Here is a 20597-nt window from a genome sequence, read left to right as displayed (position 1 = left end):
CTCACTCTCTCCCTCACTCTCTCACTCACTCTCTCTCTCCCTCACTCTCTCGCTCGCTCACTCACTCTCTCTCTCCCTCACTCTCTCACTCACTCTCTCCCTCACTCGCTCACACACTCTCACTCACTCTCTCACTCACTCACACACACACACACACACACATACACGTCTATATTACTAACAGGGGACTATCGCTCTACACTGGCCAAGAGGGGACTAGTGTTTCTGGTAATTTTGAAGAAACAAAAATGACATACAAAATTTTCTTTTAAGCTCTTTTTTCATAATATAACTTCAAATATGCATTTTTTTATTTTTAAAAAAACATGCCAAGTGGGGACCTGAAACTCTGAACGATCTCTATCTATACTAGTGGGGACTTGATAGCCTGCAATGGAGCTGTGTGTGTGTGAACAGTGAAGTGAACTGGCAGTGAAGTCTGCCTTCATTATGTAACTATATATATATATATATATATATATATATATATATATATATATATATATATATATATATATATATATACACTGTATATATAACCCATCAGTTATCAAAAAATAAAAAATATGATTTTTTTTAGGAAAGACCATTTAAATCTACAACGGGGTAAAAAATACAGACGGCCCGACGGCAACTGTTCAAAAGCAGAGGCGCTCTTATCATTCATAATATTATTTTTCTTATTTAACGCTCTCTCTTCATAGATACTTTCTATGCTTGGTTATGCAGTCCCTAACAATTTATTGTTACTACTTTTCTTAATAATTTCGTCTGTACCTCAGTAGCAGTTCCATACCAATAAATAATACAGAATATTATTTGATATTTTTCATTTTCTTTCATTTTCACACTTTCAATGAAAGCACTATAAAACATCAGAAGCGTTATGTTGTGGACATTACAGCAAAGTTATTGCTTTAAGAAATTCATTCTCTGTTGTGGCCTATTAATTAAAACATAATTTCTACTCTAATAAAATCAATAGACATGCCAACAGTGGACCTTTCTTTAAGATCTAATTCAAAACTTTTGAGGTGACTTGCTGCATCTGGTCATTTAGAGGAAACAAAATGAAATACAAAATTTTATTTTAAGGTCTTTTTTCATAATATAACTTCAAATATGCAAAAAAAATAAAATTAAATAAAATATATATTTATAGGCCTAGGCATCAGAGATCACAATATGCATAGTAAAAAAAAGAAAACAATGACGAACAACATCAGTTATCAAAAATTGAATTGCTTGAGGAAAGACCATTTAAATCTACAACGGGGTAAAAAATACAGACCGTCCGGCAGCAACAGTTCAAAAGCAGAGGCGAGAATATCCTCTTATCATTCATAATATAATTTTTTTACTTTCTATGCTTGGTTATGCAGTCCCTAACAATTTACTTGCCATTGTTATGTGTCATTGCACACACACATACATATCTATATTACTAACAGACCAATGTCGCTCTACACTTGCCGAGTGGGGACTCAATGAACGATCTCTATCTATACAAGAGGGGACTTGGCTGCAATGGAGCTGTGTGTGTGTGTGTGTGTGTGTGTGTGAACAGTGAAGTGAACTGGCAGTGAAGTCTGTCTTCATTATGTAACTATATATATATATATATAGTATATTATATAGTATATTATATATTACGCCTTTTATCATTCATAACATTATTTTTCTTATTTAACGCTTATTTTCTCTCTTCATAGATACTTTCTATGCTTGGTTATGCAGTCCCTTTAGGGTTTATAGGATTAATCAAACAGAAATAGCTCTTTAAGGTAACGATTTCAGGTCACTATAGTGACCTATATTTAGTATAGCGTAAAGCATACTTTATACAGTGAATAATGATTTTATTAATCAAAATGAACTTCGCGTCCCCAGTTGGATGGTAAAGAACGATACGTGTTTGGCTGCTTTGTACATTTCTTGCCATCCCAAACACACTGTAAAGATTTTGGAGGTCAATCTCAAAATGTTATGTCGACTTGCTGCACTGAACATTTTTAGTTGGTTCAGTTGAAATATATGAAGTAGGGATGTTCATTTAACATTTTGTTTTCTGACTGAAAGCTGATGGTTGTTACCCAGTCATCATTAACTGACATGATTTGAAGGTTAGATTAGAATTAAATGGACTTAGAATAGAATAGTCTGTGACCGATTCAAATACCTAAAAAATGTAGATTTACATGTGCAAATAGCAGCATAAACAACAGAACATGAGGATTCACACATCAAGCACCCGCAGTGCTTCTGTGAACACAGTAAACCAGAATAAAAGTGTATATATAACTGTATATATAATAAATAGGCCAACTTAAATGAACAATTAACAAAACTAAAGTGCAATAAATAATACACACTTTAGGGTCTGTTTACACGACATCATTTTCAACTGAAAACTGAAAACGTTTTGGCCGTTCATTTCAACGAAAATGCCATTTTGGGGGCCTGACAATGAACGCTTTTGAAAACGAGTTTTTGTGAGCTCATCTAAAGTGAGGACTAGTTATGCCTTGTAAAGCATTTATAAAGGAGATTTAAAGGCTGTTAATATTTCTATGTTCTCTATCGTGTTGTGTTTGTTTCCTTTTTCTGTTTAGAAGATAACTGAGTCTTTAAATCTCCTTTATAAATTATTTACAAAGCATAACTAGTCCTCACTTTAGATGAGCTCGCAAAATAGTGAACTGACCACTACTAAATGCTTTATAACTGCCTGAATCTACTACATTTACTCACACTTTCTAAGTGATCTTATTAATCACTGTAAACACCTAAATAACTGGTTTGTAAATAATGCTATACTTCATTTAGAAATGATAAATTGATAATTAATATTTAATGAAGTATGAAAATGCAATTATTAAACACATTATAGATATGCTTCTAACTCAATAATACAGCGTTTAAAGGTGTATTTATAAACTGCTTATTAATGTCTGCTTTATGAATTATGATTTATCTGTTTACCAATGCTTAACTAATGATTAATAGGATGCAGTTATTATAAAGGGTTACCATATATATTATATTATATTTCTCATAATATAACTTCAAATATGCATTTTTTTATATATATATAAAAAAAAAACATGCCAAGAGGGGATCTGCAACTCAATGTCATAATTATAATGTAATTATTATTATATTATTAAGATATTAATAATGTGACTGATAGTATTGGCTGCCTATTAATTAAAACATAATTTCTACTCTTAAAAAAAAAATCAATAGACATGTCCTTATTTTTCTGTTTCCTTTGTTTCTAGGATGTTGATGTACAGAGAAAGTCAGTGTTTGAAATATTGCTCAATTTAAATGCAACCAAACATATGTCGTTCGGTACCATCCAACAGTGGACCTTTCTTTAAGATCTAATTCAAAACTTTTGAGTTGACTTGTTGCATCTGGTCATTTTGAAGAAACAAAAATGAAATACACAATTTTCTTTTAAGGTCTTTTTTCATAATATAACTTCAAATATGCAAAAAATAATAATATTTTAAACATGCCAAGATGGAATATCATCTCTGAACGATTTCTACCTATACAAGAGGGGACTCGCAATAGCCTGCAATGGAACTGTGTGTGTGTGTGTGTGTGTGTGTGTGAACAGTTAAGTCTGTCTTTATTTTGTAACTATAGTTACAAAATAAAGACAGACTTAATTGAATTGAATTGCTTGAGGAAAGACCATTTAAATCTACAACGGGGTAAAAAATACAGACCGTCCGGCAGCAACAGTTCAAAAGCAGAGGCGAGAATATCCTCTTATCATTCATAATATAATTTTTTTACTTTCTATGCTTGGTTATGCAGTCCCTAACAATTTACTTGCCATTGTTATATGTCATTGCACACACACATACATATCTATATTACTAACAGACCAATGTCGCTCTACACTGGCCGAGAGGGGACTCAATGAACGATCTCTATCTATACAAGAGGGGACTTGGCTGCAATGGAGCTGTGTGTGTGTGTGTGTGTGTGTGAACAGTGAAGTGAACTGGCAGTGAAGTCTGTCTTCATTATGTAACTATATATATATATAGTATATTATATAGTATATTATATATTACGCCTTTTATCATTCATAACATTATTTTTCTTATTTAACGCTTATTTTCTCTCTTCATAGATACTTTCTATGCTTGGTTATGCAGTCCCTTTAGGGTTTATAGGATTAATCAAACAGAAATAGCTCTTTAAGGTAACGATTTCAGGTCACTATAGTGACCTATATTTAGTATAGCGTAAAGCATACTTTATACAGTGAATAATGATTTTATTAATCAAAATGAACTTCGCGTCCCCAGTTGGATGGTAAAGAACGATACGTGTTTGGCTGCTTTGTACATTTCTTGCCATCCCAAACACACTGTAAAGATTTTGGAGGTCAATCTCAAAATGTTATGTCGACTTGCTGCACTGAACATTTTTAGTTGGTTCAGTTGAAATATATGAAGTAGGGATGTTCATTTAACATTTTGTTTTCTGACTGAAAGCTGCTGGTTGTTACCCAGTCATCATTAACTGACATGATTTGAAGGTTAGATTAGAATTAAATGGACTTAGAATAGATAGGTGTCTGTGACCAATTCAAAAACCTAAAAAATGTAGATTTACATGTGCAAATAGCAGCATAAACAACAGAACATGAGGATTCACACATCAAGCACCCGCAGTGCTTCTGTGAACACAGTAAACCAGAATAAAAGTGTATATATAACTGTATATATAGTAAATAGGCCAACTTAAATGAACAATTAACAAAACTAAAGTGCAATAAAGAATGGACACTTCAGGGTCTGTTTACACGACATAATTTTCAATTTTCACCTGACAATGCAAGCTTTTGAAAACGAGTTTCAAAGTGCAAGGTTTTGAAAACGATGCCTTTACCATCTGCATGTAAACAACATAAACGTGAATTTGTGAAATTGGTATGTCATTCCAACCCGGTCACACTAAATGTGTCTCTATAGCACACATTGTGTTTATTGTACAATTTATACGCGAAAAGGAGTTTCTGTGTGCATATGATACGCATGGGTGGGTTTAGGGTAGGTTTAGTAATGGTGTGTAATATGTAATATGTATTATATGTTTGGTTAGGATTAGTGTTGTAGGGTGCATGACGTGTGTATTCACCTTATTTTCCACGAGGGTGACGCCATTACGTTCGTTTTGTCATCTTACTTCCGGCTGAGAGGGACCTCAACTTCCGTCTGAAAGGACGCTAGTTTCTAGACGTAATTCTATTGTTCTAACGGTAAAATATGTCAAGTATTATATGCTCAGTTAGGGGCTGCCATAACAATTGGATTAAGAGGATAGAACAATTTAACCAACAGTGTTGCGAACACAATGTAAAGCGATCGGAATGTTGTGGAGTACTTTACGATTTACACCCGGATGTGCCGTGTCAGTTTAGCGGAAGTCGGATGACAAATTGCGGAAGCGCAAAGTATTAAAAGTGGGCGGGGCGGAATAAGGTGAATTACACGCAATAAAGTGCTATCATATGAATGTATTGAATGCATGAATAAGCCTTTCTGCATCTGACAGGGATAAAGAAGTTTGAATTCAGGCAATATTTTTAAGATGGAAAAATGCAGATTTTGAAAACATTTTGATATGGGCATCAAATGACAAATGCGGATCAAAGATAACACCTAGATTTCGCACTTGTGATGCTGGAGACAATAATTCAGAATCAGAAAACAGACTTAGACAGTTATGTTTGTGCAAATCTGTCAGCATACCAAAAAGTAACAGTTCCATTTTTGATTTGTTAAGCTTAAGATAGTTGTCATGCATCACTTACCTTTATTTCTTCCAGACATACGGTAAGAGCTGTAATTGCGAGATTTGGATCAGGGAGTGAGCTAACATAGATCTGCATGTCATCAGCATAACAAGGAAAAACCCCGTACCGTACTTTCTAATAATGTCACCAAGCGGCAACATATAGATGCAGAAAAAAGTAGGTCCTAGTACTGACCCCTGCGGGACGCCCTGCTGTACTAATGTTGCCTCCGATTTGTTCTTCCCCAAATAAATATACTGCAAAGAGATGCCAGAGGTGCCTAACAAAACACGCAACCTGTCAAGGAGGATGATATGACATATAGTGTCAAAAGCAGCGCTAATGTCTAGCAGAACCAAAATGCTGCAAGCACCCATATCAGCAGAAACATTAGGCGTTTCTCAATAGCAAGTACGCACAGTTTGGACTTGCCAAGTCCAGCTCAGGAGAATGACTCCCGAGGACGCGAGTCCGGTAATTCTGCTAATGGAACAGCACGTTCTTCAAAGCGTCAGTCAGCTCGCTCTGCTACTCCGGTTATCTCTGTATGTACATTTTAGGCAACAATAAAACAAAATATGTTATAAAACACCACACTGCCTCTTTTCGTTTTCATTTAAAGAAATCTTAAACATTATAGCCACACAAATGGTGATTGCCTGGATCTCACAACCTGGATCAAATTTTCATAAATCTTTATAAATAAACCACAGATTTGAGCTTTAAACAACTACATTCTCGCCTGAAAAACTCTTAAATTTACATTTCGTGACACAGTAACAGTAGTATTATATTTCAACTGTAAATTAAAAGATGGCGCTTCTTATGTTGTCATTCCCCTTGTAGCACGCGCAAGTGACGATTCTCTGTCAACCAATCAACGTCCTGCAGTTAGTCTAGCTCCACCCTTTAGTACCATACCACTGTGCTGGTACCCCAACGGAAGGGTACGCAAAAAGTGTTAAGGTTCGGCTTTTTGGTACCATTCACAACTTTTGACAGTGGAAACGGAAATAAATGCATACCGTACCGTACCGTACCGCTCAGTGAAAACAAGCCATTAGAGATTAGAGTCGAATCTTCCCTAACAATTTTTAAGTCTCTTTTAAAAAGGTATTTGTTTTCTCTGGCGTATTGATTTTTTTATTTATTTTTTATGTATATATTATATTATATTTTTGTGTATTAGAGTGTGTATATTTAGGATACGTATTTAGTTGTCTCGTACAGCACTTTGGCCAGTCTTGTGGCTGTTTTAAATGTACTTTATAAATTAATTAAACTTGAAACTACTGATTGTAATAATAGATCAAAATTCTTACTGTCAGTTAACCGGTTAGTCATAGTATTCTCAATGTATTTTAACACTGGCACTTTAGTTGAACCATCTGAATATTTTAAATGCAACAATCAACATAAAATTGAGTTTTGACCTTTGTGTATTTTTTTTACAGTGTATTTTTTAGGGCAATAAACCCAGACAGCAACATAGTGTTGGCCCAGATCCGGCCCACATCCGGGCTGTGTGGATTCCAGATGTGGGCCAGATCCAGGCCGATACTATGTAGCTGTCTGAGACTGGTGTTTTAGTGTTATTATGAACATCGCCATCACATTCAGAGATACTGCTAAATGTAAAAGCAATCAAACGTGTCATTCTTTATTATCAAACAGTGGACAAAATAAGTAAATTTGTGTAATGAAATGAATATAACATGTGCATGCATACTGCTGCTGCTTATCTTTAGCATGTACACTAACTTGTGTGGAAATGGGCATGGAATGGTGAAAAAATGCTGGCCTAAAAATGGTTACACTTAATTTAAGTGATATTACTTAACATTAATGAACCAACATACAATAAAACTACCAAAACACATCATTCATGTCTCAAATTAAGGCATTCTTTCAGAACTCTAGTGAAGGTTTCAGCCAACAAACATAAATTAAATATACAAAACAAAAAACACACAAACAACAGGCAGCAATATGCACTATTTTCTGCTGTTCAGAATTCAATGCAGTTTATGTTACATGGTTCATGTTTACATTAATGTACAAACCTTTTGTATAGATGGTGATGAAAATGAAAGACTAAGACTTGTGTATGTGTTTAGCTACATCTTATTTTTTTCTGATTTAAAAAAAATTATATTTCAGAATAATATATATCAATGTGGTATACGGTAGAAATATTACACATTTCAGTCTAGCTTAGGTTTTTAAATTAAATAACACAGTCTTGGAAATAATATGTAAGCATGTGCAAATAAGCCTGTATAGTAAATCAAGTTCTGTTGGTCTTTGTGTTTAAGTGAGAAATTAATTCATTTAAATTGAAAGATCTCAATGTTTATAAGATCTTTCAATTATGTTTAACAGTTTTGAGTGTATAAAAGAGTGTATAAAAATGGGCTCTGAGTTTTGGCAGTGGTTGTGTCTAAGTGAAATATGTAGTTTGGAAGATGTAGTCACTGAATGCATTAATACAACATTGAATGACACAGACATTTGCAACACTTCTACAGTAATACCGTAGTAAAATATATTCAGAATCTAAAAAATTAAATACTATCAAAACAATTAGATGTAGCTGAACACATACAGGTATTAATCTTTCAGTTTCATCACCATCTATAAAAAGGGGAAACTTGGGGGAAATGTGTACTGTACTGTAAACAATGACCATGTGACATATAATGCTGTGAATTCTGAACAACAGAAAACAGCAGAAATATTTTATAATGCTTCCTGTTATTTGTGTTTTTTTATTTAACGTGTGTTTTTTGGGGGTAAAACCTTTTCTAGTGTTCTGGAAGAATGAGTTGATCTGAGACATGAATGAAGTTTCAGTGCATTTTGAATGTGAAATGAACTGCTGTCAAGCTGTAAGTTGGTTTGGAGAAGATATCATGGTCTTTTAACCTGATATCATTTAAGACATCATTTAAGACTGTGGTATAAATGATTGAATGATTTAACCATAACTGATTTCTAAAATAGGTATTTTTCATGTGTATGTAGACTCTAGTGTGTGTGAATTGAGTTGTTGCACTTCCCCCCCCACACACAATTTACATATCAATACAGGAAGGCCTTAAAGGCCAGTGTTTTTCTTAGGTGAGAAAACTGGCCAACAACCCCCAGAGTCCTGTTACCAATATCTGTGCAACTTCTCAAATACACTAGAATAAACTAGAGAAAACGCTGGGATTTACCCTGCCAAATTAAATTAGAGGTTTTTACAATCACTAGGACACATTTCTCAATATTTAGGTACATTTTCAAAACTCTTCACTCAGTTCTCCTAACCAACTTACAGCTTGACAGCAGTTAATTTCTCATTCAAAATGCACTGAAACTTCATGTCTTAGATCAACTCATTCTTCCAGAACATTAGAAAAGATTTAACAACAAACACACTTTGTCACTCATAAAACAAAACAAAAAAACACAAACAACAGGAGCATTACACAATGTTTTCTTTTGTAAAATGCTTTCATAAAACAAGAATGACACTATCTACTGTTTATAATTCACTGCAGTTGATGTTACATAATCCTTTTTGATTACAGCCCAGTTATCATCTATGATAATATTGAGCAGGTGGATACCTATAAGTATCTAGGTGTGGTCATTGATCGTTCATTTACTTGGAAAGCCCACATTGATTATCTTTGTTCAAAATTCCGGCAACGATTGTATTTTTTAAGAAGACTTAGGCTGTTCGGTGTAAATCAGAGAATTATTTCATTATGCCGTTTTAAATTATTGGATGCACACTTCATATGGCAATCTTTTGGTCCAATTAAAATCACAGCTTGTACGTCTTGTGAAAACTGCAATGTAAGTTATGGGTGTAAGAGAGTACTCATCACTTCAATCAATTTATGAATCGTGGATTTTTTTTAAAATGCACAGACAATAGTGAGTGATTCAAGCCATGTTTTATTTCCAATGTATCAGATGCTGCCATCATGGAGACGGTATAGAGTCCCACTGAGTAAGAGGAACCGTTACAAAAAAATCATTTATTCCTGTATCTATTAATATGTTAAATAGCAAGATGTAGTAATGCCGTTTTTTTAAAACTCTTTTTGGTTTGTGTGTGTATGTATATGTTGTGTACTAATGCAGCTTTGAGTCCAAGACAAATTTCCTGAAAAAGGGCAATAAAGTAAAGTATACTAACAAACTAACTTTTTAACATTACTGTACTAAAATATTCCTAAGTTTCCCCTTTTGTATAGATGGTGATGAAACTGAAAGACTAACACTTACATCTAATTATTTTGATTATATTATATTTTAGAATCAGAATATCTATTTCAATGTGATTGAAATTACTTTGTTATTTTTAACAGTTTAACAGTACTATTATTATTAACAGTTTTAAAAAGAGTATGTAAACATGTGCAAATTAGCCTGTATAGAACATAAAGTTCTGTTGGTGTTTGTGTTTAAGAATAATTAATGTAAATGGAACAAAATGCATTCAATGACATCTTTCAAAGCAGTGATCCACAGTTTAGCTCACATAGACGGATGGTGTGATCACTGTGTGAAGAGAGTTTTGAAAAAGTGACTTTAGTATTGAGAAACTTACATTTTATTTGTGTTTGGAATAATCATTAATTTAGTTTCATTGTAAACATAGTGCTAAACAAGTAAACAAGATTTTATATTTAAATATTATATTATAATATATAATACTGATTTCAGAAAATCCCTGGGAGTGTGAATGAACAGAAAACAAACAATCGCGGGACAAATTATCAGTGTATTTTCCGGAATCTCTGTGTGAACGGGGCTTATGTGAGCCAAACTGTGGATCATTTATTATTGCTTTGGCAATTTTTTTTATTTATTTCTCACTTAACACAAACACCAACAGACATTTATGTTCTATACAGGCCAATTTGCAGATGTTTTAAATTCTGAATCTAAAAAAAAACAAAAACAAAAAAAATTATATTTAACTAAACACCTATACAAGTGTTAATCTCAGTTTCATATTTTTGTACAGTATTGTAAACGTGGATAATGTAACATTAACTGCAGTGAACAGTAGATAGTGTAATTCTTGTTTTATTTATTTTTTAAATACATTTTTACAAAAGAAAACTTTACAAAATAAATTTGGCAGGGTAAATCCCAGCGTTTTCTCTAGTTTATTCTAGTGTATTTGAGAAGTTGCACAGATATTGGTAACACTACTCTGGGGGTTGTTGGCCAGTTTTCTCACCTAAGAAAAACACTGGCCTTTAAGGCCTTCCTGCATTGATATGTAAATTGTGTGTGGGGGGGGAAGTGCAACAACTCAATATCACACACCCTAGTCTACATACACATGAAAAATACCTATTTTAGAAATCAGTTATGGTTAAATCATTCAATCATTTATACCACAGTCTTAAATGATGTCTTAAATGATGTCAGGTTAAAAGACCATGATATCTTCTCCAAACCAACTTACAGCTTGACAGCAGTTCATTTCACATTCAAAATGCACTGAAACTTCATTCATGTCTCAGATCAACTCATTCTTCCAGAACACTAGAAAAGGTTTTACCCCCAAAAAACACACGTTAAATAAAAAAACACAAATAACAGGAAGCATTATAAAATATTTCTGCTGTTTTCTGTTGTTCAGAATTCACAGCATTATATGTCACATGGTCATTGTTTACAGTACAGTACACATTTCCCCCAAGTTTCCCCTTTTTATAGATGGTGATGAAACTGAAAGATTAATACCTGTATGTGTTCAGCTACATCTAATTGTTTTGATAGTATTTAATTTTTTAGATTCTGAATATATTTTACTACGGTATTATTGTAGAAGTGTTGCAAATGTCTGTGTCATTCAATGTTGTATTAATGCATTCAGTGACTACATCTTCCAAACTACATATTTCACTTAGACACAACCACTGCCAAAACTCAGAGCCCATTTTTATACACTCTTTTATACACTCAAAACTGTTAAACATAATTGAAAGATCTTATAAACATTGAGATCTTTCAATTTAAATGAATTAATTTCTCACTTAAACACAAAGACCAACAGAACTTGATTTACTATACAGGCTTATTTGCACATGCTTACATATTATTTCCAAGACTGTGTTATTTAATTTAAAAACCTAAGCTAGACTGAAATGTGTAATATTTCTACCGTATACCACATTGATATATATTATTCTGAAATATAATTTTTTTTAAATCAGAAAAAAATAAGATGTAGCTAAACACATACACAAGTCTTAGTCTTTCATTTTCATCACCATCTATACAAAAGGTTTGTACATTAATGTAAACATGAACCATGTAACATAAACTGCATTGAATTCTGAACAGCAGAAAATAGTGCATATTGCTGCCTGTTGTTTGTGTGTTTTTTGTTTTGTATATTTAATTTATGTTTGTTGGCTGAAACCTTCACTAGAGTTCTGAAAGAATGCCTTAATTTGAGACATGAATGATGTGTTTTGGTAGTTTTATTGTATGTTGGTTCATTAATGTTAAGTAATATCACTTAAATTAAGTGTAACCATTTTTAGGCCAGCATTTTTTCACCATTCCATGCCCATTTCCACACAAGTTAGTGTACATGCTAAAGATAAGCAGCAGCAGTATGCATGCACATGTTATATTCATTTCATTACACAAATTTACTTATTTTGTCCACTGTTTGATAATAAAGAATGACACGTTTGATTGCTTTTACATTTAGCAGTATCTCTGAATGTGATGGCGATGTTCATAATAACACTAAAACACCAGTCTCAGACAGCTACATAGTATCGGCCCGGATCTGGCCCACATCTGGAATCCACACAGCCCGGATGTGGGCCGGATCTGGGCCAACACTATGTTGCTGTCTGGGTTTATTGCCCTAAAAAATACACTGTAAAAAAAATACACAAAGGTCAAAACTCAATTTTATGTTGATTGTTGCATTTAAAATATTCAGATGGTTCAACTAAAGTGCCAGTGTTAAAATACATTGAGAATACTATGACTAACCGGTTAACTGACAGTAAGAATTTTGATCTATTATTACAATCAGTAGTTTCAAGTTTAATTAATTTATAAAGTACATTTAAAACAGCCACAAGACTGGCCAAAGTGCTGTACGAGACAACTAAATACGTATCCTAAATATACACACTCTAATACACAAAAATATAATATAATATATACATAAAAAATAAATAAAAAAATCAATACGCCAGAGAAAACAAATACCTTTTTAAAAGAGACTTAAAAATTGTTAGGGAAGATTCGACTCTAATCTCTAATGGCTTGTTTTCACTGAGCGGTACGGTACGGTACGGTATGCATTTATTTCCGTTTCCACTGTCAAAAGTTGTGAATGGTACCAAAAAGCCGAACCTTAACACTTTTTGCGTACCCTTCCGTTGGGGTACCAGCACAGTGGTATGGTACTAAAGGGTGGAGCTAGACTAACTGCAGGACGTTGATTGGTTGACAGAGAATCGTCACTTGCGCGTGCTACAAGGGGAATGACAACATAAGAAGCGCCATCTTTTAATTTACAGTTGAAATATAATACTACTGTTACTGTGTCACGAAATGTAAATTTAAGAGTTTTTCAGGCGAGAATGTAGTTGTTTAAAGCTCAAATCTGTGGTTTATTTATAAAGATTTATGAAAATTTGATCCAGGTTGTGAGATCCAGGCAATCACCATTTGTGTGGCTATAATGTTTAAGATTTCTTTAAATGAAAACGAAAAGAGGCAGTGTGGTGTTTTATAACATATTTTGTTTTATTGTTGCCTAAAATGTACATACAGAGATAACCGGAGTAGCAGAGCGAGCTGACTGACGCTTTGAAGAACGTGCTGTTCCATTAGCAGAATTACCGGACTCGCGTCCTCGGGAGTCATTCTCCTGAGCTGGACTTGGCAAGTCCAAACTGTGCGTACTTGCTATTGAGAAACGCCTAATGTTTCTGCTGATATGGGTGCTTGCAGCATTTTGGTTCTGCTAGACATTAGCGCTGCTTTTGACACTATATGTCATATCATCCTCCTTGACAGGTTGCGTGTTTTGTTAGGCACCTCTGGCATCTCTTTGCAGTATATTTATTTGGGGAAGAACAAATCGGAGGCAACATTAGTACAGCAGGGCGTCCCGCAGGGGTCAGTACTAGGACCTACTTTTTTCTGCATCTATATGTTGCCGCTTGGTGACATTATTAGAAAGTACGGTACGGGGTTTTTCCTTGTTATGCTGATGACATGCAGATCTATGTTAGCTCACTCCCTGATCCAAATCTCGCAATTACAGCTCTTACCGTATGTCTGGAAGAAATAAAGGTAAGTGATGCATGACAACTATCTTAAGCTTAACAAATCAAAAATGGAACTGTTACTTTTTGGTATGCTGACAGATTTGCACAAACATAACTGTCTAAGTCTGTTTTCTGATTCTGAATTATTGTCTCCAGCATCACAAGTGCGAAATCTAGGTGTTATCTTTGATCCGCATTTGTCATTTGATGCCCATATCAAAATGTTTTCAAAATCTGCATTTTTCCATCTTAAAAATATTGCCTGAATTCAAACTTCTTTATCCCTGTCAGATGCAGAAAGGCTTATTCATGCATTCAATACATTCATATGATAGCACTTTATTGCGTGTAATTCACCTTATTCCGCCCCGCCCACTTTTAATACTTTGCGCTTCCGCAATTTGTCATCCGACTTCCGCTAAACTGACACGGCACATCCGGGTGTAAATCGTAAAGTACTCCACAACATTCCGATCGCTTTACATTGTGTTCGCAACACTGTTGGTTAAATTGTTCTATCCTCTTAATCCAATTGTTATGGCAGCCCCTAACTGAGCATATAATACTTGACATATTTTACCGTTAGAACAATAGAATTACGTCTAGAAACTAGCGTCCTTTCAGACGGAAGTTGAGGTCCCTCTCAGCCGGAAGTAAGATGACAAAACGAACGTAATGGCGTCACCCTCGTGGAAAATAAGGTGAATACACACGTCATGCACCCTACAACACTAATCCTAACCAAACATATAATACATATTACATATTACACACCATTACTAAACCTACCCTAAACCCACCCATGCGTATCATATGCACACAGAAACTCCTTTTCGCGTATAAATTGTACAATAAACACAATGTGTGCTATAGAGACACATTTAGTGTGACCGGGTTGGAATGACATACCAATTTCACAAATTCACGTTTATGTTGTTTACATGCAGATGGTAAAGGCATCGTTTTCAAAACCTTGCACTTTGAAACTCGTTTTCAAAAGCTTGCATTGTCAGGTGAAAATTGAAAATTATGTCGTGTAAACAGACCCTGAAGTGTCCATTCTTTATTGCACTTTAGTTTTGTTAATTGTTCATTTAAGTTGGCCTATTTACTATATATACAGTTATATATACACTTTTATTCTGGTTTACTGTGTTCACAGAAGCACTGCGGGTGCTTGATGTGTGAATCCTCATGTTCTGTTGTTTATGCTGCTATTTGCACATGTAAATCTACATTTTTTAGGTTTTTGAATTGGTCACAGACACCTATCTATTCTAAGTCCATTTAATTCTAATCTAACCTTCAAATCATGTCAGTTAATGATGACTGGGTAACAACCATCAGCTTTCAGTCAGAAAACAAAATGTTAAATGAACATCCCTACTTCATATATTTCAACTGAACCAACTAAAAATGTTCAGTGCAGCAAGTCGACATAACATTTTGAGATTGACCTCCAAAATCTTTACAGTGTGTTTGGGATGGCAAGAAATGTACAAAGCAGCCAAACACGTATCGTTCTTTACCATCCAACTGGGGACGCGAAGTTCATTTTGATTAATAAAATCATTATTCACTGTATAAAGTATGCTTTACGCTATACTAAATATAGGTCACTATAGTGACCTGAAATCGTTACCTTAAAGAGCTATTTCTGTTTGATTAATCCTATAAACCCTAAAGGGACTGCATAACCAAGCATAGAAAGTATCTATGAAGAGAGAAAATAAGCGTTAAATAAGAAAAATAATGTTATGAATGATAAAAGGCGTAATATATAATATACTATATAATATACTATATATATATATATATATAGTTACATAATGAAGACAGACTTCACTGCCAGTTCACTTCACTGTTCACACACACACACACACACACACACACACACACACACACACACACACACACACACACAGCTCCATTGCAGCCAAGTCCCCTCTTGTATAGATAGAGATCGTTCATTGAGTCCCCACTCGGCCAGTGTAGAGCGACATTGGTCTGTTAGTAATATAGATATGTATGTGTGTGTGCAATGACACATAACAATGGCAAGTAAATTGTTAGGGACTGCATAACCAAGCATAGAAAGTAAAAAAATTATATTATGAATGATAAGAGGATATTCTCGCCTCTGCTTTTGAACTGTTGCTGCCGGACGGTCTGTATTTTTTACCCCATTGTAGATTTAAATGGTCTTTCCTCAAGCAATTCAATTCAATTAAGTCTGTCTTTATTTTGTAACTATAGTTACAAAATAAAGACAGACTTAACTGTTCACACACACACACACACACACACACACAGTTCCATTGCAGGCTATTGCGAGTCCCCTCTTGTATAGGTAGAAATCGTTCAGAGATGATATTCCATCTTGGCATGTTTAAAATATTATTATTTTTTGCATATTTGAAGTTATATTATGAAAAAAGACCTTAAAAGAAAATTGTGTATTTCATTTTTGTTTCTTCAAAATGACCAGATGCAACAAGTCAACTCAAAAGTTTTGAATTAGATCTTAAAGAAAGGTCCACTGTTGGATGGTACCGAACGACATATGTTTGGTTGCATTTAAATTGAGCAATATTTCAAACACTGACTTTCTCTGTACATCAACATCCTAGAAACAAAGGAAACAGAAAAATAAGGACATGTCTATTGATTTTTTTTTTAAGAGTAGAAATTATGTTTTAATTAATAGGCAGCCAATACTATCAGTCACATTATTAATATCTTAATAATTTAATAATAATTACATTATAATTATGACATTGAGTTGCAGATCCCCTCTTGGCATGTTTTTTTTATTTTTTTATAAAAAAATGCATATTTGAAGTTATATTATGAAAAATATAATATAATATATATGGCAACCCTTTATAATAACTGCATCTTATTAATCATTAGTTAAGCATTAGTAAACAGTTAAATCATAATTCATAAAGCATGACATTAATAAGCCGTTTATAAATACAGCTTTAAATGCTGTATTATTGATTTAGAAGGATATCTATAATGTGTTTAATAATTGTATTTTCATACTTTATTAATTATCAGTTTATCATTTCTAAATGAAGTATAGCATTATTTACAAAGCAGTTATTTAGGAGTTGTCAGTGATTAATAAGATCACTTAGAGTAAATTTAGTAGATTCAGGGAGTTATAAAGCATTTAGTAGTGGTCAGTTCACTATTTTGTGAGCAAAAGTGAGGACTAGTTATGCCTAGTAAAGCATTTATAAAGGAGATTTAAAGACTCAGTTATCTTCTAAACAGAAAAAGGAAACAAACACAACACAACACAACACAATGATAGAGAACATAGAAATATTAACAGCCTTTAAATCTCCTACATAACTAGCATAACTAGTCCTCACTTTAGATGAGCTCACAAAAAATAGTGAACTGACCTCTACTAAATGTTTTATAACTACCTGAACTACAGTAGAAATACATGTTAATAAAGCATTTATTAACACACTAAGTAACTATTACTATATGTCTGAATAATAAGTGTATGATGTATGAATGTACATTGAAATAGTTTAATCATTTACTCACACTTTCTAAGGGATCTTATGAACCACTGACAACTCCTAAATAACTGCTTTGTAAATGATGCTATACTTCATTTAGAAATTATAAATTGATCATTAATAAAGTATGAAAATACAATTATTAAACACAAATATAGATATGCTTTTAAAACAGGAATAAAGCATTTATAACTGCATTTATATACTGCTTATTAGTGTATATTAATGCTTTATAAATGAATTAACTGTTTACTAATGCTTAACTAATGATTAATAGCGTGGAGTTATTATAAAGTGTTACTGAAAGCTCCTGAACTAAGCAGTTAAACAGCAGCTCTACAGTCTCAGAGCCTCTCTAGGACAGCAGCCATTCAGACAATAGAGAAGTGTGAACGACGTGTGTTAATGGGCCACTGCAGTTCCTGCTCCAGCCTACAGGAGCGCTGCTGAGTATGGACTTAAACACACACACACATGTAAGTCCCCACTTGGTCAAAAATGTACAAAATTAACCAGAGCGTGTTTTGGCTGATTTTAACATGTTTTAAAGCATGACCAACAGGGGACTTGAAAAATGTCCCCACTTGGCTCGACGGTCCCCTGTTAGTGAGTGTGTAACGACACCAAGGTCCCCACTTAGATAGATAGACGAGTACACACACACACACACACACACACACACACTCACTCTCTCCCTCGCTCGCTCGCTCTCTCACTCACACACTTACACTCTCACTCACTCTCTCTCACTCGCTCACACACTCTCTCACTCACTCACTCTCTCACTCACTCACTCTAACACACACACACACTCACTCACTCACTCTCTCCCTCACTCGCTCGCTCGCTCTCTCACTCACACACTTACTCACACTCTCTCACTCACTCTCTCGCTCACTCGCTCACTCTCTCACTCGCTCACTCCCTCACTCTCTCACACACACACACACACACACACACACACACACACACACACACACACACACACTCATGATTAAGCTCTCTCTCTCTCTCTGTGCGTGTGTGTGTGTGTGTGTAGCGTTTAAGCTGCTGGAGAGCTCGAGTCAGCAGTGGCTGCAGGGATTGGTGTATCTCGTGGGAAACCTGTTAGGCTCCGCCCTCGCCATCTACAAGTGCCAATCAATGGGCCTCCTCCCAACACACTCGTCTGATTGGCTGGCGTTCATTGAGCCGCCTCAGGTGCGTGAATAATTCATGAGCTGCGTTTGTGTGTGTGTCGTGTTCAAAGACGCGTGCTTTCTGACCTGTGTTTGTTTTCTACACAGAGACTGGAGATCATGGGCGGAGGAATGGTCATGTGACTCATACACACACACACACACACACACACACACACACACACACACACACACACTATCTAACATTAACATATTTAACCCCACATGCTGATTAAGTTATGCTGTGATTTGTGTTTAACGGAAATCTTTTATGTTTTGTCAAAATAATAAAGTGTGTTTAACGTTTTGCTGCTTGAAGTGAAAATATGGACTTTTTTTTACTTAACTTTTAAATTTCAAATATCTTTCTGCATAAAGCATGAATTATTTGTCATTGATGTTTAGGTGAAACTGTATTTAAGAAAAACACGTCTGGCTCATATTAAAATGCAAATAAGGGGATTAATAATCTGTTTTATAAAATTTTAGCTTAAAGTTAGAGAGGACTGATATAAACACATGTTATAGACATGCTTATATTAATGAAATGTATATTAAAGCCACATTTCTATGCAAGAAAATGAATTACTCATGGATGTTTAGATGATGCAAATCAGATTTTTTTTTTTTCATATTCAAATTTATTTTAACATATGAAGATATTTTAAAGACACACACACGTTTAGGTAAGGTTAATATCCGAGTCATATTTCTCCCCAAATGCAAATCAGATTTTTTTATTCATATTAAACTTTATTATAATATATAAAGATATTTTAAAGGCACACATATATGTAGATAGATATAAAATCAATAAATGTATTAATTTTAGCTTATATAAAGCCATAGACATATAACGTATGAAACACGCTTATGAAAGTCATAGTTTGAGAGTCGCTGGGTTTGCTGTGTTAACCGTTGCTCTAGGCTTTAGTTTTCCTCATCTTGGGGTGAGATAGTTTGTGTGTGTGTGTGTGTGTGTGTGTGTGTGTGTGTGTGTGTGTGTGTGTGTGTGTGTGTGTGTGTGTGTGTGTGTGTGTGTGTGTTCGACAGGCGTGACTCTGGCTTTACTCGTTCAGCAGCGTCTCTGACTGACAGGTGTGTATGATGAGCGTCTGACGTGTGTGTGTGTGTGTGTGAAGCACATCTCAGTGTTTCTAACGTGTAATAAACAAGGTTCTCCACCCTCAGAACAATGAGCCGTGGACCCGACCGACGGGTTTCTCTCGGGTGTAAGAACAGGAACTCTCTCTCAGCTGGAGTCGCTGAACTTTAAGATCAACACAAGAACATGTTTACATGTTTACACAAGTGCCAAGAATGAGGATGAGGATTCTCTGGTGTGAAAGACAAACTCATGCTTTGTGTGAAAATGTGTGACTAAAACAACAACAGCCTGATGACCATCACACACACACACACACACACACACACACTGAGAACTCTCGAGAGAACTACAGGGTTCTGACTCGTTTAAAGACTCTTTATGACAAAATGTCTGAAATTATTGCACAATACTTCCGTGTTTAATGGGTTATTTACCAGTATTTCCATTTTTTCTAGTGAGAAAGTATGTTTATGAGCTGTTAACTCGAAATAAAAAAGTAATTAATTCAAAATTAATTAAAACTAAATTCATGAAATGATCACATGTTGGAAGTTTTATATTTGAAACCTTTAAACTTCCATATTGAACCTTTTCTTTATGTTTGATGTTTTTCATAGAAATCAA

At 34.5% G+C, this 20597-nt stretch overlaps 1 protein-coding gene across 1 annotated transcript in view; it reads left to right on the top strand.

Moving 5' to 3' along the window:
- Nucleotides 1–19172, top strand: part of emc4 (ER membrane protein complex subunit 4) — a 28685-nt gene extending 9513 nt beyond the window's left edge. The window contains exons 5-6 of the mRNA XM_082161631.1: nucleotides 18727–18887; nucleotides 18974–19172. Of these exons, the coding sequence (XP_082017757.1) occupies nucleotides 18727–18887; nucleotides 18974–19009 (197 nt within the window). The 3' untranslated portion in view covers nucleotides 19010–19172. The remainder of the gene's footprint in view (nucleotides 1–18726; nucleotides 18888–18973) is intronic.
- The last annotated feature ends 1425 nt before the right edge of the window (nucleotides 19173–20597 follow it).

This window comes from Leuciscus leuciscus (assembly GCF_965113295.1).
Source record: "Leuciscus leuciscus genome assembly, chromosome: 2".
NCBI classification, from domain to species: domain Eukaryota; kingdom Metazoa; phylum Chordata; class Actinopteri; order Cypriniformes; family Leuciscidae; genus Leuciscus; species Leuciscus leuciscus.
The sequence above is the reverse complement of the archived record's forward strand: the minus strand, read 5'-3'. Positions and strand labels throughout refer to the sequence as shown.